Here is a 17,134-nt window from a genome sequence, read left to right on the forward strand (position 1 = left end):
AACATGAATACAGTGCGGGACCACTGATGCTGTAGTGGTTCACTCGCCTGACTTTGGTGCAGGCAACGTGGGTTCAATTCCCACTCAGTGACAGTGTGAATGTGAGTGTGAATGGTTGTCCGTGTCTATATGTGCCCTGTGACTGACTGGCGACCAGTTCAGGGCGTAGTCCGCCTTTCGCCCAAGTCAGCTGGGGTAGGCTCCAGCGTCCCGCGTCCCTAACCAGAATAAGAGGTGTTTAAAATGGATGGATGGATGGACAGTGCAGGACAAAGTATACTGTATACCTTTACCTAAAAATGTTAACACATACAGTAGACATGAATAGAATAAAATAGAATACAATAGAATAGAGTGTTGAGGTCGTAAAAAAAAAACATAGAGGGAAATTCACTACAAGTGTACAATGCAGTCCTAAAATCTAAGAGAAAGCCTACTCTATGACCTATTGATCCTATGCAAGGTTTTAGTGATTTTTACTAGCTGGCATGGCACAATCAAAGGGACAAATTTGGAAGTTGATCATGGGTCCGTAGTTCACTAAATACTTAACGCTCAATACCATACATGAATAAATGCAGTACTGTGTGATGAAAGTTTACCGTCACTGACTGTGATTCAAATGTTATTCTTGTTTATTGTTCCTCAGAGAAAGATTAAGTGCTGCCCATGTGACTCCAGAAACCCAAACGGACCACTGGCCCATACTACCCAGGAAATGCTCTCCACTGCTGGACCAGAAAGATGGTGGCAGTCCAGGAAAGGTTGGCAAAGAGATTGAAAAAAAAAAATGGGTTGATTTTTATGCTTTTGAATGGCTGCAGCTAGATGTTTGTAGATAGTTGAGAGGGAATGAGGAAGAGTGAGGCACAGTTAATGTGAGTTTGTTTTTGCTCCCTTTTAAACTTTCCCACAATAATAACTGCAATTTAGTATCGAGCAATTATTTAATACTGACTAACAAAGTTGAATGCTTAGGAGTCATCCCAGCTATCTTCGGGCGAGAGGAGGGATACACCCTGAACCTTGTCTCTATCATCTGTTTTTCTTGCAGAGGTGTCTCCAGTAACATTTCAGTTGGACCTCAACAATCTCTTCAACCTCGACAACCTGATCCTTAACTTCAAGGTGTGTGAAAACAAGCAGAAGTTCTTTTCCCATAGTTTGAGTCCAATTGTTTTTAAAACATTTTTGGTTTGGTGCATACCTTATTTCTGAATCTGATTTTCTCTGCAGGGGCCTCGTCCCAGTGCCATGGTTATAGAGAAGTCTATGGATAATGGCAGGACATGGCAGCCTGGTCTCTACTTAGCTACAGACTGCCAGAAATCATTTCCAGGGGTCTCTACAGCAACTCCCGTTACTGTGGACCAAACATATTGTTATACTCTACCCCCTACTGGATTAAACCCATACCAAGATCATACAGTAAGGGCAACTCCAATTTCTCTCAACGCGCCCAATTCTAATTAGTTTTTATTATAATAAATACTATTATTTAAATTTTAAATAAATTAGGGAGTGTGGTCCCCTTAATATTCATGATGACATATATGCTTTTTTTATATTTGCAGTTAAGAAGTGAAAAGTGCAATTATACTTAGTTGTCCACTGTTAACTGTGTAATCATGTTTTTTTCTTACTGTAGTCAAGTGTTCTTACATGACCAGATTAAACAAATTGTATTCTGTACATCATATGCATATCTTTTGTTCAATTGTGTTTCATATATAAATATTGTAGCTTAGAGGATTAGAACTTTCTGTTCTAGTATTTCCCCCATTATGTACTCACTGTAAGGTGCCATACCATCTCAGGTTTGAAAAGAAAAAGTGGATTGCAGCATTGTGAATGCAGAATACAAATATGAAGTGTTCTCTTTTCCAGATCGAGTTCAGTCCATTGCGTCAATATCCTTATGTCCCAGATCCCAGCAGCCCAAAAATGAAAGGTTAGTGTTTGTTTCTCTGCAGTGTATTACATGAGGAGCATTTCTAGACCCCCAGGGAGCCCCAGGCAAGAAAGACCCTGGACGCCCCACCCTCCAGAAAAACACAACCTGGATGATGGATAAACAAAGAAACAAACAAAATAAGATGGCCTAACAATGCATTTATTCATCTTGCTTTAATATGTTTGTGCAGGAAACATTTTATAACAAGCAACATTTTAGATCTGTACTGAAAAACTACTGAATAGTTATTTGCAGTACCAACTTCAATGTTTCATGTTAACATTTCGTTTAATGTAACATTTCGCCTATACCATAAAATTTAAAGAGATACTGTTTAGAATATCTTTCTATTTCAAGCACATATTAGTGCCAGTTTGGAAAGACAAAGCTGACGGCAGAATTGAGGTTGGTGAGGTTGGTATCATTTGATAACAAATGGGAGAAATTGCAACACTGTTCTGTGTATTCAACCAGATATACTTTGTTATATATCAACGATTTGGTTAGCTGGCCTGCTGTTTATCTGATTACATTTTGGACTTTTCTGATGCTTACTGGGACTGGGAGAAACTGGCCTCACTACTTTTCTCATAGATACACATTCCCACTTAACCACTATCACGTTTTTTTGTTTCTTTTCATCCTCTTGTTTTTTTGTTTTTTGTTTTATATGCCCTGAGTGATAAGTTGGCTTCATTTTGTTTTACTGTTGTACAATAAGTCTGCTAGTAACGGCCCCGTGAGGAGATTTCCTTATCCCAATGTGTTATTGCATGTCTGGTTCCAGTTGTGTCATTGATATAGACCAATAGCTGCGATCTCTCAGGGCCCCTTTTTAGCCGCCTGCCAGCAACAGCTAGGAAGGGGCCTAAAGTGGGGGATTCCCGACAGCAACAGTGTCTAAAGCACTGCTTTGTCATTGACATGGGCCAATGACAGCTGTCTCTCCGGGACCCCTTCAGCTCGAGTCCCTAGGCAATTGCCTGGGTTTCCTGCCCTGTTGTGGTGTCTCTGATTACATTTTGGATCTTGACAAAAATAAATTACTTCTGATGGACTTTTGTTTGATCCCCAGATGTGACTGGCTTAACGGGTCTGAGGATAAGCCTGACAGAGTTGGGCGATGTGCCTCGCCTACCAGGCAGAGCTCTCAGTAGGTTTTTTGCCTTAAAAGAGATGAAAGTGATGGGCAGCTGCATGTGTCATGGACATGCCAGTCACTGTTTGCTGGAGGCTGTCAATAAGGTGTGACTACTGTTGATTACTTCCACAATTAACCACCATTTTGACCTAATTGTAGGGGCTCTATTTTTGTGACCGGTGTGAATCTGGCGTGGTGGGCGGCGTAATTCTGCACAGAGACGGGCTGGTAATTTCACAGACGAGCGCAAGGCGGCATATTTAAAAGAGGGAGGTATGCGCCGCTGCGGGCATGAACACAGCCGACTTTAATTATGTCCAATCAAAGTGGCTCCTCTCTTTCCACACTCTCACATGGAGATGTCTCTGTGTGGAAGAGGACGTAATTGCAGCGATCCGTGCATTGTTACTGCTCTTGACCGGTGTGGCAACAGACAAATTGAGCAGGTACGCTTAATAAATCTAGTATGAGCTGGTGGTAACTGGTAGCTACTTAAATACTGTATGTCCGTGGACCACATGGATCTATCCCCATCCCTGATCGTTTGTGTGCCTCCCTCCATAGTTGTGTTGGTCATGTGGGATGATTTAAAAATATAATAATAATAATAATACATTATTATTATTATTATTATTATTATTATTGGTTCAATGAATTGATTTTGACAATGAGTCAAGGGGTTTTGATGCCTACTGTTCACATATTTATGAATGGAATATGTCTGACATCGACCACAAATGTCCCCGGAGCTCCGATCAAATTAACCCAAAGCACGCTACACCGGCGGTCTACCTACTACACCGGACTTAGACATTGTCTCAGCAGGCATAAGTTTAGACCGCAACCAAATTGTCACTGCACTGGGCACATGTCAAAGCACATACCCTCGTAGCGCCGGAAAATCCAGCTTGTTGCAGACCAGTCTGCCAAATTGGCAAACACGCATATCGAGCCTTGCGCTTGCACGAAAATCAGGATACGCCAGTTTTTGCACTCCACTGCAGATGCACCATCTACGAAAATAGAGCCCTCTATGTTATTGCTTACTGGATCGCCTAGTTTTGTTACGGCCATACCTATGTTTTAACCATCTTTAATAAGTTAAAGTAGGTAATGTTGTAAATACCTGCAGGTGAGCCCTCAGTGTGACTGCCAGCATAACACTGCTGGTGTGAACTGTGAGCGCTGTGATGATCTCTACAATGATCTGCCCTGGAGACCTGCAGAGGAGCGCGCCACTCACACCTGCAAACGTAAGACACACTACCACTTGCCAAAGTTCTGGAATCACTGAGCTGAGAAGTATACTTTATACGTCGTCCATGTTAGTGATGATATTTGGGAAGTAGAGATTATACTCATCAACCATTAGCGAAAGCAGTGGTGGTTTTTGATATGGCCCCCCAACCCACCTCCCCCACAGCACCTAGGGATGTGGCCATTGAAGCCGGCACCGCTACTGCCCGAAACAGTGATAAACAGTTTGTTGTTCTTTTGCTACCCTGACAGTAGTTTGTGAAATTAATTGGCAAATAAAAACACATGGTTCTTTTATGAGTTGTGTTATCATTGTATGGGAAAACCAAACTAAAATGAAGTGGTCAGGAAGCTGTAGTATTGATTGTTTGTTAACACTAAGCAGCATTTGTTAAATTCTCTTTCTGTCCACCTCAGGTTGTGAGTGTAACAACCACGCCCAGAGGTGTCGTTTTGACCAAGCTTTGTATGAAGCCAGTGGCCGGAGGACTGGAGGTGTGTGTGAGGGATGTTTGCACCACACTACAGGACCAAGGTGTGACCAGTGTCTCCCTGGCTACCAGCTGAATCCTAACAGCCAGATGGATCGTCCTGATGCTTGTATACGTAAGTCAACTGGAGTGGCTCATTTGCAAGACGCCGAAGGGAATGCATGATTTAATAAATATTTTATGTATTCAATTTGTACTATTTTTGTGTGTGTGTGTAGAGTTTTCAGGAATTAAAAACAAGTTTTAGATGTACATTATTTTAAAAATGTCTTTCTTAAATGAAGGTTTTACAGTAGTATCTTTGCATGGTTTTTGTACATTGTGTCCTTATTTGAACTCATCTCCACCAGGATGTGTCTGCAGTGCTGAAGGAACAGTGAATGGGGGACGGTGTGATGACAATACAGGTTTATGTCAGTGTAAAGTGAATGTGGAAGGCCCACGCTGTGATCAGTGCAAAAGAGGCTATTATGGCCTTTCTGCACCCAATCTTCTGGGTTGCTCGAGTGAGTCAGCTGTTTTTTTTTTTTCACTTTCTGTTGAGCAATACATTTACGTTTCAAGTGAATCATGTTCATTAAAATAAACTTAATAAACAGCCAACTGCATCATTCAGGTAGTTCTATTTATTTAAACAATTTATTAAATTAATCACATTCAATTTATTCATGAAATAAATTTAAAAAGGGAAAATGAGACCTATTTATTCTTATTTTCCTCAATTCATAATTGCACCAAATTTAAATTTACCGAGGGGAAAGTTTTGTATATTGTTTTCCAAAAACGTCATCAAAAGCTAAAGACGCCAAGCAAATGTATGTGCTGAAAGCGCTCACATTTTCTGGACAGCTGCAGTGCACCATTTGCATGAAACAGAACCAAACCCTCAAAACATGTTGATTTCAGCCAAGCTAAAAAATAGTGGGTGAAAAGTGCACTGTAATTCAAGATCGGGAAGATTGGGAATTTTGAGTGTAAAGGTAATATGTAAGATGTCGGTTTTAAGGTAAAATTACTCCATATTGTAGCTTTATTTGTTCGTCACTCATAACATATTGAATGATATGTACGTAAAGAATTTGATTCAAGTCCCCCCCCCCGCCCCCTCTCTCTTCTATCCAGAGTGTTCCTGTTTTCCAGAGGGATCACTGTCAGATGTTTGTGATTCAGTGACTGGCCAGTGTCCTTGTCGGCCACACTTCCATGGCCTGACTTGTGAAGTATGTGCAAGGGGCTACTGGAAGCCCCCCCAGTTACAGAGCTGTGAACTCTGCAGGTGTGACCCCACCAAGTCCCTCAGCGATACTTGTGACCAGGTGACCGCTTCTCCACACACTTCTAGATTTATTCCTGTAAAAAAACAAAAATGGGACCCCCTGCTTGACCTTAACCGGTAGTCTGTTACTCAAATTTAGTAGGATTTTCACAAAAAGCATGCATGGAGAAATAACACTGTGGAAAGATGTCTGACTAAAGGGTCTGTGTAACTTCATGATAGCTTTGAGGGGTTTGTATACTTACTCAGTTTGTAGATTGCTCAAGGACACATACAGTATCATGCATGCCATGCTACAGTATGTGGTGATTTTTTGGGGGGAGGGAGGGGAATATGTTGATGTTAAGTGTAGGCACGGGGTAAAACATTGTTTGAAAAAAAACCCTGTAAAATATTACACGATATGATGATACACTGAATATTTTTAGGCAACGTTTTTAACGTCTAGTTTCATTTAACCCTTTTATTGATATTAAGAGAAAAGGAGTTTAAAAGGAGGCGGCGCATTGGGCGACTGGTCAGCACATCTGCCTCACAGTTCTGAGGACCCGGGTTCAAATCTGGCCTTGCCTGTTCCCTTGCCTTGCCTTGCCAGTTTGCATGTTCTCCCCGTGTCTGCGTGGGTTTTCTCCGGGTACTCCGGTTTCCTCTCACATCCCAAAACCATGGATGGTAGGTTAATTGAAAATTCTAAATTGCCCGTGGGTGTAAATGTGAGTGCAAATGGTTGTTTGTTTATATGAGCCCTGCGATTGGCTGGCGACCAGTTCATGGTGTACCCCGCCTCTCGCCCGAAATCAGCTGAGATCGGCGCCAGCACACCTGAGACCCTAATGAGGATAAGCGGTACGGAAAATGGATGGATGGATAGATTTTAAATGATTCATAAAATAGGAAAGACACAAAATTTCTACATTTTATGAGAACTTTTTATGTACTGTGTAGCGTATATTGGTTTTGGATAAAAGTGTAATTAATTTGGGAAAGGAATACATTGGAAAGTAAACTCCTGCATTTACTTCTGGTGTAATTTGACATACATCGAAGATTACAATCAAACTATCTTTGCCTCGTATAGGGCACCATGTCTCTTTCTATACGTACATTTTGGGAAAAGTGATGAAAAAAACCTATCAATTTCGGTACTTTAGAAGGCTCGCTAGATGGATGAAATAAATAGTTATCGATTACAGCGGTTTTACTATTTCACTCAAGCACACAAAGTACACAACAGTAAGTTAAATTTTAGAGAAAATATAATTAAATCTGCAGGGGAAATTGGGGAAACAATGCAGAGGATCTTTACTACAAAAACGTACAGATAAACATTTGTAAAGAAGGCTGAACTCGCGACGTAAGTGTGGGATGAGTGGATGTGCAGTGAGCGATGCTAGAGCTGGGAATTAGGTGACCCAATTATGCACCAATTTGTACTTGGTAAGCAGCAAGTTGTACTCACGTTGCGCGGAACACAAATAGTATACAATATATAATTATAGTTGTTGTTTTTTTTATTTCTCTTTCCAGTTGACAGGTCAGTGCCAGTGTAGGCCAGGCTTTGGAGGCCGAACATGTGACGATTGCCCAGACAACACATATGGAGACTCTCTCATTGGCTGCAAGCGTAAGTCAACTTGTCTTGATACCTTCTCTGTAATATGTTGTCATCCTATAGTAATTACAGTAAAACAGACACATAAAACCAAGTTACTGTATACTGAATTGTTGGCATTCATATTTTATAAAACTAGTAATCCATCATTTTGCATGTGATTTACCAAATATATTTCATGTTTTCGTTCGATTTCTCCAGCTTGTTTGTGTGATGCTGAAGGCACCCAAGTTTGCAACAAGCAGACAGGAAGCTGTTTGTGTCGTCTGGGCATCACAGGGGCTCGATGTGACTCCTGCACTAGAGGACACTGTGACTCTTTTCCTGCTTGCAAGATTTGTCCCTCTTGCTTCTTCTCCTTGGATTCACAGCGACAAGCCCTCAGTTTAGCCCTGGAGAAATTTACCCCGAAATTCCCACCTCGTCCGGGAGGTTCTGGAGACCTTGGAAATTTTGAGCCCCGTATTCGAGCCCTGGAAGCTAGTCTTAATTTGATTCGGAACTCTGTCTCCCTTCCTCCCAGTTCTGCGACACAGATTGATGATGCTCTGTCCCAATTAGACAAATTAAGGTGTGGAAATATTTCAATTAACATTTATATTACTTTGATATGATTCATGATCTTAATGAATGATGGTTTAGTGGTTTACTCGCCTGACCTCCACGCAGGCGGTGGCGGTTCAATTTTCACTTGGTGACAATGTGGAAGTGAGTAAGAATAGTGACAGTATCTGTTTCTATGTGCCCTGTGATTTACTGGCAAACTGCCCTGGGTTCGCCTCTCACCCGAAGTATGCTGGTATGAGGTTCAGCTTCCTGCAAACTTAAGGACAAGTGGTATAGGAAATGGATGGATGAATGAATTTGAATGACACATCTGCTTCTGTTCACTCACTGATTTGCATTTGTCTCACAGGGACCAGGTAGACAAGGTAAGCAATGGCCTCTCTCCTCTGGCACAAAAACCAGATCTGAGCAAAGAGCTTGACAAACTTCAGGACCTGTTGGACAACCTAAATGGGGACTACAACGTCAAGAAAGAAGCTATGAAAAACACAATCAATCCCAACAATGCAGGTCAATGATGAAGACACACTTTTATATTAAGTTAGACAGTCAGTTATAAAATGTGCTCATTAATCATTCTGAGGGAGGTTTGTTGACTATTTCAACCCCCAAAATATATTCATAACAGTCATACATTAATAATACTTATATAGTTAACATCTGCAGTAACAAACTGTGAAAACAATAAAATACTACGTTGTAACTTCAATGATGAATGATGAAGGCGTAACGCTACTGTAATTGGTTGCAGATGCACATCTTCCTTTTATCATTCTTTACAACCTTGCTTAGGAGGGTCCTTTCAATTTAAAAAAAGTAAATCATGCATTTATAATGCTTGAACTAGGTTCTGTTTTTGTTCCGGTCCTGTCCGGTCCTTAATGCTCCAATGCTGTTGTTTTTCATCATACTTTCCAACAGATTTCTGTTTTTTTTTTGTTTCCTTTTTGAGACCACTTTCCTTCAACATTTAATGCTCAAACAAACTTCACCATCACATTCTGACATGAACAAATGATAAAGTGTACTCATTTTGAGTTTTTTCTCTCATTCAGAAGCTTTCTCTACAATCAAAAATGCCTATGACGAGTCTACAGACGCTGCAAAGAAAGCAGACACCAGCAAAAAGACTGTGAAGGAATCAGCTGACATCAGAGAAGATACTTTAGATCTTCAGGAAAAAGAATATCCAAACAACACTAGAGAGCTCAACAAATTAAACCAGAGCATGGCATCCCACCCAGACCTCACTCCTGTTGCTAAAAAGGTAATTAGGCCACCAACATTTAAATTATCTTGAAGGTGGTATTGGTATCATTCTTCATATACAGCACAGTAATTTAACCAACAATGGTAAAGACATACCCTACTGAATTTCCTTGTGAAAATCAAGTAATTTCCCAAATACTGTATGAGTGCTTGAATTATTGGCTGTTGTTATCATTCAAACGGTAATATTTGTTTCTAAAATACATATATACACTAAAGTAAAATTTGTCAATTTTTTTTTTTATGCCAAAATGTATTTACCGTGATGTGTCCCAAATCGTTTCATGATTTGCAACGTGTTTTCTGAAGATGCTAATTACAAGTTCCTTTTTTTGCTTCTTTCACCAACGGTCTTTGTCACTTATGCTGTCTATACTGTTAATGCCACTGTAAAGCGCGTCATTATGTTGTTGCAATACACCAGAGAGGATGAGGCAGTCATTTTGCATTCACACAATAGCAGAGAGCAAAATAAATGGAGTTATTTCTGAGATATGAATGGATATTTAGGAATTTGTGACGGTGTTGGAAACTATTGCATGTCTTTACCTTTGTAACAGTTGTATAAAGACAAGAGTGTAATGGGTTTATTGAATAGGTAGGATCATTTATGCACTTGTATCTGCAGAGTTTGAAGGGCAACACATGTAAATTGTGCAACTCACATGATTTTTATAAAGCTGTGTATGTCTTTATCATAATGCACCTTTGCCTTTTATGTTATGCAAAAAGTGTATTTCACAACACCAAGATTTGCTTTTTTAATAATGATTGTCTTTACTACGAATAGCTAAAATTTTAAATCATCAATAACTTTTTGAAAGTAGCACTTTTAAGTGTGGCTGTTGCAGCCTGGGAGACATTTATCCATATGAAACCAAGGCAGCATAAACAAAATTGCTACTTAATTGCTTCTTTTTTTTTTTTTTACTTTCTTCACTGTTATTGATCAAATTATATGACCATGACCCATATATGAACATTCGTTTCTAAATAATGAATATTTCTCCAGGTATGTGGCAGTGTTCGGTCCAAGCCCTGTACCCCACTCATGTGCGAGGGTGGGGACATGTGTCCACCAGAGGGATCTTCGCACTGTGAGAAGGGCTCAACGTGTGTTGGTGCCCTGCCTCTGGGCAAGAGGGCAGATTCCGATGTGAAAGATGTGAAAGATCGTCTGGAAAATCTCAGCAACAAGATCACAGAGGCAGCAGAGAAGGTACGAATACACTTGGCAAAAGTATTCACTCACCTGCCTCATATATCATTTGAAGTGACATCCCATTCTAAATCCATATGGTTTAATATGATGTTGGTCTACTCTGGGACAGGGTCATGTTTACCACTGTGTTACATCACCTTTTCTTTTAACAACATTCAATAAACATTTGGGAACTGAGGATACTAATTGTTGAAGCTTTGTAGGTGGAATACTTTCCCATTCTTGCTGTACAGCTTCAGCTGTTCAACAGTCCGGGGTCTCTGTTGATTATTATTATTATGATTATCCAGATTATTATGGACTGTAGATGATGAAATCCCTAAATTCCTTGCAATTGTACGTTGAGGAACATTGTCCTTAAACATTTAGACTATTTTCTCACGCACTTGTTCACAAAGAGGTGAACCTCACCCCATCTTTGCTTGTGAATGACTGAGCAATTCAGGGAAGCTCCTTTTCTACCCAATCATGGCACCCACGTGTTCCCAATTAGCCTGTTCACCTGTGGGATGTTCCAAACAGGTGTTTGATGAGCATTCCTCAACTTTCTCAATCTTTTTTGCCACCTGTCCCAGCTTTTTTGGAACCTGTAGCAGCCATAAAATTCTAAGTTAATGATTATTTGCTAAAAACAATAAAGTTTATCAGTTTGAACATTAAATATCTTGTCTTTGTAGTGTATTCAATTAAATATAGGTTGAACAGGATTTGCAAATCATTGTATTCTCTTTGTATTTGTGTTTAACAAAATACATTCCAACTTCATTGGAATGGGGGTTGTACATACTTGTGCTGTGAATTTTCTTTGTAACAGCTCCAAAAACACAAGATAGCACCAATGACATGAGATAGTCAACTGAGAATCTGTCTAACAAGATAAGGCAGGCCAGAAGCGACCTGTAATGTATTGTCAATGCTACTATTAAGGCTTCATAACGCATCAGCAAGCGAAGAAAGCATTCACATTATCTGATTAGTGAGCTAAGATGATTTTGTTGATCTTTATTGTTCACCATAATGCACATCAGAGTGTAAACTCTGTGATGAAGCTGAGTGTTTGCGCTTCTCCCTGTTTGATCAAAGTCACACAGGTAAAGAAATAAATCAAGGAGTGTTGTGCTCACCTCGAGAGAGGCAGAGAGGACACACCTAACATAGTTATCGTTCCCTCAGGCAAATTCATGTTGTGTGACGAATGTAAGGAATGAATGTCCCAAACATAACCCAAATGGGCTAGGGATGTGGCTGTTTCTGGTTTACTGTATTAGATTTTTATTGCTGATAATAATGCAGACTACAGACTACACTGTTTTGCCCAAAGTATTCACTCACATGCCTTGACTCTGATATGAATTTTAGTGACATCCCATCCTTAATCCATAGGTTTAATATGATTGTCCCCCCTGTGCAGTTATAACAGCTTGAACTCTTCTGGGAAGGTTTTCCACAAGGTTTAAGAGTGTGTTCATGGGAATTCATGACCATTTTCACAGAAGTGCATTTGTGAGGTTACACACTGATGTTGGACGAGAAGGCCTGGCTCTCAGTCTCCGCTCTAATTTATCCAAACGTGTTCTATAGGGTTGAGGTCAGGATTGTGCAAGGCCAGTCAAGTTCATCCACATCAAACCCTCTCATCTGTGTGTTTATGAACCTTGATTTCTGCACTGATGCACAGTCATGTAGGAACGGGAAGGGGCCATCTCCAAACTGTTCCTACAAAGTTGGAAATGTCCAAAATATTAGCCCCTGAGCTCCATTGAAAGGAACTCTCAATGCTTCAACATACCAAATGATTTTGGACAGTCAAACAGTTTGGGGATTACCCCTTCCTGTTCCAACATGTCTGTGCACCAGTGCACAAAGCAAGGTCCATAAAGACATGGATGAGGAAATTTGGTGTGGATGTACTTGACTGGTCTGCACAGAGTCTTGCCCTCAACCCGACTGAACACCTTGGGGTTTATTTTGAGTGATTTTCAGTGTGTGACCTCACAATTATGCTCCTGGAAGAATGGACAGAAATTCCCATAAACTCACTCCTAAACCTTGTTGAAAGCCTTCCCACAAGAGTTGAAGCTGTTATCTCTGAAAAGTGTGGACCAATCCATATTAAACCAGATGGATTTAGAATGGGATATTACTTAAAATCATATGTGAGTCAAGGCAATTGAGCGAATACGTTTGGCAATATAGTGTATATTCAACAATTACTGTAATTATGGGCTGGCAGCAGAGCAAACACTAGTTCAAATCCGGCTTTGCCTATGTGGAGTCCCCCATCTGTTTACACAAAGTTCGATGCAAACAATTGTCCAAAAGGGCTTAATTCTACAGAAAAGAATCAAGGAGAAAGGGCAACAAATTCAACTCCCTATTAACTGATTAATTAAATAATCTGGAGTGTCTGGAGCCTTGTGTCTATATAGTGTACATTCAAGTAAACATACATACTTTGAATTTTTTTTTACAGCTCGAAGAAACACAAGATAGCACCAATGACATGAGACAGTCAACTGAGAATCTGTCTAACAAGATAAGGCAGACCAGAAGCGACCTGGAAGATGACTTTAAAGAGGCACAGGATGTTGTGAAAGAGATCAAAGACTTCCTGTCAGGTACATTTATTTGAAGTGCAAAAGGAGGATAGATGCAATATTGTATGGAAATATTACCCATGTTAGCTTGACGTGTTCACAACAATCTGCCTTACAATGATAAGAGTGCTCAGTTTTACACTGCATCGTACTGGAAGCTGTTTTTATATAAAATTATTTAGTTTCACCAGAAGAGGGAATGTTAGCAACGCATCTCGGTATAAGCAGAGGTGGGTAGTAACATGTTACATTTACTCCATTACATTTACTCAAGTAACATTTTGGATAAATTGTCAGAGTAGTTTGAATGCACCTTACTTGTTACTTTTACTTGAGTATTTATGTGAAGAAGAATCAATACTTTTACTCCGTTACAATGATCGACATGGCGCTCGCTACTTTATAGCCATTATTGCGCGCGCTATTTTTAGACTTTATCTTCAACTTCCGCATAGGTCGCCTTTGCGCCAATCCAACGTGTCATTTGAATCCAATTCACCAATCAGATGGCACAAGGCAGTCACATGAATGCACACAAACCCTTTGTGTGCCAATCAAAGTGACTAATTTTAGGGCAAAAAAACTGCCTTGTTAGTGCTTACAGACTCCGAAAACAGCAGCTTTGTCATGCAGCGTAGTCCTAAATTGTGACTGCCCAAACTTGTATCTATATATATTTCAGCCCACCTCTAACTTGAGAAAACACCGTGCAGTAAGTTGCAGATGTTTTTGCTGTTGTTTTGGCTGTGCATCAGGCAACATTAGCCCTGTTTTTATGGCGAGAGCTGTTCTCAAGATTGTTTGCACGTCTTTTTCAAACCCATAAATATATCTGCGATTCACACGTGTTTTTCAAATCCACAAATATATCCGTGATTCACACGTGTTTTGCAAATTCACAAATCTATCCGTGATTCACGTGTTTTTCAAATCCACAAATAATTTGCACTTTTTTCAAATCCACAAATATAAATGTGTTTTTTAATGTTGTGTGTGCATTTATCATGACTTATCCATCCATCCATCCATCCATCCATTTTCTGAGCCACTTCTCCTCACTAGGGTCGCGGGCGTGCTGGAGCCTAACCCAGCTGTCATCGGGCAGGAGGCGGGGTACACCCCGAATTGGTTGCCAGCCAATCGCAGGACACATACAAACAAACAACCATTCGCACTCACAGTCACACCTACGGGCAATTTAGAGTCTCCAATTAATGCATGCTTTTGGGATGTGGGAGGAAACCGGAGTGCCCGGTGAAAACCCACGCAGGCACGGGGAGAGCATGCAAACTCCACACAGGCGGGACCGGGGATTGAACCCGGGTCCTCAGAACTGTGAGGCTGACGCTCTAACCAGTCGCCCACCATGCTGCCATATATATATATATATATATATATATATATATATATATATATATATATATATATATATATATATATATATATATATATATATATATATATATATATATATATACATATAATTATTTTTTTTTTACATTCATGCTCTGATTTATTGAATTATTTATTTATTTTTTACCCTTGTAGTTTTTTTCACTGAGTACCTTCTTACTCTTACTCAAGTAAATATTTGGAGGACTACTTTTTACTTGAGTCATATTATTCTAAAGTAACAGTACTCTAACTTGAGTACAATATTTGGCTACTCTACCCACCTCTGCGTATAAGTACGGTATATGTGAAGAACTATACCATTAAAAAACTAGAACTTTGATGATTATTGTTAAAGAATACATCTCAAGTGTCAAAAAAAATTTACAATATTATCTATACTGATTGCTTTTAAATAGTTTGTGTATTGGATTTCATTATATTGTGCAGGTGTACGGTACTTATCTCACTGTTTTGTGAGTGTACGGGTCTAGTGTATGTGAGGCTTAGCTCTTCTTCTACTTCCAACTTGTCTCATTTCTGGGTCCAGACCCATCATCCAACCTGACCCACATTCAGGATGTGAGTGACTGGATCCTGAAAACCAAACTGCCTTTGAGCGCAGCTTCTCTAAAGAAGAAACTGGAAGAGCTGAAAAAGCTTGCCACAAACCTACCAGACAGTACATCCATATTAAACAAGTCAGCTCCACAGTTGGATGCAGCCAGAAAACTGTTGCAGGAGGCCCAAGATACCAGGTGAATGCCCCCCCCCAAACAGTTTGGAGTTCCTTTTAATGCACCCTGTTCTGAAATTAAACACTAGACTTAATTGGATGCTAATTACAGCATTAAATGTTTTTTTCCCCAACAATTCAGACGTGTAAGTGTGATTTTCCTGAAAGTGGATCAAATGATACAAATGGTTCTGTTGAGTCCTTGGAGTGACAATTAATGGCATATTGACAGGGACACAGCACAAGAGGTGAAGGATGATGTAGATGAACTACTGGCAGGCTTTGACTCAGTGGAGGACTCCCTCTCTGACATGGAGGACAAACTGCAGGACAGCATGGATTTCATAGACAACTTGAACAGAAACCTTACTAAGGTGTGGCTCAGGGAAAATCATCTACAGTCTACCAAAATATTATCCTGTCCAGGGTGATGTAGAAGCTATTCTAGCCATGTGAAAAATTAGAATAAAATTCTAAAAAATATTCACTTTTATAATGGTGGTTTTCATCTAGGCCAAAAACCAACTGAGCCCAGCAGAGAAGACTCTGGATGATGTAACAGATATGATTAAGCCAATCAAACCTCAACTGGATGACCTCAAAGACCTGCTGCAAAATGGAGCTGAACAAGCTAAGGATGCACAGGAAACTGCAGACAAAGCTGATGATGAAGCAGCTGCTGCTGATCAGGTCAGATGTCACTTGGATATGATCAGAAATCAAAGGGCAGGACAAAAATTCTTATTCTGCAGGGATTTAAATGCCGTACTTACCTAACTTAAAATGATCTTTTGTGATGGTTAACTGCAAATACAATTCAAGTTTCCATATTTGTTTTTGCTCGGGATATTTGGCTAATCATATGCATATAGAGCAGTGATTCTCAACCAGCGCTCTTCAGGTGTGCCGTGGGGAATTATAAAATTTTACTTAATTGCTCAAAAAAAATTTATTTACAAGAAATAATGTATCTTTGTTCATCTATGAAGGCACAGTGGCAGACAGAACAAATAAATGTTCTTCAATTAGATGGGAGGAAGTACATACAGTAATTAATGTATCCAGGTCTTTCTGGTCTCCAAAGTGTTCTGTAAATTGACTGTCTGTTGTCGTACTAGAGCGGCTCCAACTACCGGAGACAAATTCCTTGTGTGTTTTTTGGACATACTTGGCAAATAAAGATGATTCTGATTCTGATTCTGATCCACTTTTTGTGACATTTTTGTTTGTTGGTCTGCCGTGAGATGTTGCAGTTGTAAAATATGTGCCTTGGCTCCATAAAGGTTGGAAATCACTGATATAGAGTAAGCTGTAAATAGATGCCATGTAAATAATAGTACATGCAATGAATGTGTGTGTTTTTTTTTTTAGGAGCTGTCGTTGGTGCAGGAGACGTTTGACCGTTTTAAAGACAAAGCAGCTGCTGGACAGCCTCCTGGTGAAGTAGGGCCAGGGGCCGAACGGCTTGCAAAGCTACAGAAGGATGCTGGGACTCTGGCCAATACCACCGACAGCATGTTGAATACTCTGGAAGGTAACATACATAGATTTACCACACAGTTAGGCCACATTGGCTTTTGCAGCATTTCCCATGTTTGCTTACAGAGTGATTGTTTATAC

General features: G+C 40.0%; 1 protein-coding gene across 3 annotated transcripts in view; it reads left to right on the plus strand.

Annotated features, from left to right (window-relative positions):
* Window positions 1–17,134, plus strand: part of LOC133483227 (laminin subunit beta-3-like) — a 31,085-nt gene that overhangs the window by 12,190 nt on the left and 1,761 nt on the right. Inside the window, exons 4-22 of one of the 3 annotated variants that reach the window (XM_061784141.1) lie at window positions 650–764; window positions 1,055–1,128; window positions 1,237–1,428; window positions 1,888–1,951; window positions 3,030–3,199; window positions 4,228–4,348; window positions 4,770–4,958; window positions 5,194–5,349; window positions 5,966–6,159; window positions 7,647–7,743; window positions 7,933–8,302; window positions 8,648–8,808; window positions 9,354–9,565; window positions 10,580–10,786; window positions 13,263–13,407; window positions 15,329–15,536; window positions 15,747–15,888; window positions 16,028–16,204; window positions 16,886–17,048. In XM_061784141.1, coding sequence (XP_061640125.1) covers window positions 650–764; window positions 1,055–1,128; window positions 1,237–1,428; window positions 1,888–1,951; window positions 3,030–3,199; window positions 4,228–4,348; window positions 4,770–4,958; window positions 5,194–5,349; window positions 5,966–6,159; window positions 7,647–7,743; window positions 7,933–8,302; window positions 8,648–8,808; window positions 9,354–9,565; window positions 10,580–10,786; window positions 13,263–13,407; window positions 15,329–15,536; window positions 15,747–15,888; window positions 16,028–16,204; window positions 16,886–17,048 — 3,157 coding nt within the window. Of the gene's footprint in view, window positions 1–649; window positions 765–1,054; window positions 1,129–1,236; window positions 1,429–1,887; window positions 1,952–3,029; window positions 3,200–4,227; window positions 4,349–4,769; window positions 4,959–5,193; window positions 5,350–5,965; window positions 6,160–7,646; window positions 7,744–7,932; window positions 8,303–8,647; window positions 8,809–9,353; window positions 9,566–10,579; window positions 10,787–13,262; window positions 13,408–14,448; window positions 14,703–15,328; window positions 15,537–15,746; window positions 15,889–16,027; window positions 16,205–16,885; window positions 17,049–17,134 lie in introns of those variants that run through there. The other 2 variants (XM_061784142.1, XM_061784143.1) reach the window with 2 other exon arrangements.

The sequence above is a fragment of the Phyllopteryx taeniolatus genome, chromosome 9 (genome assembly GCF_024500385.1).
Source record: "Phyllopteryx taeniolatus isolate TA_2022b chromosome 9, UOR_Ptae_1.2, whole genome shotgun sequence".
In the NCBI taxonomy this organism is placed as follows: Eukaryota; Metazoa; Chordata; class Actinopteri; order Syngnathiformes; family Syngnathidae; genus Phyllopteryx; species Phyllopteryx taeniolatus.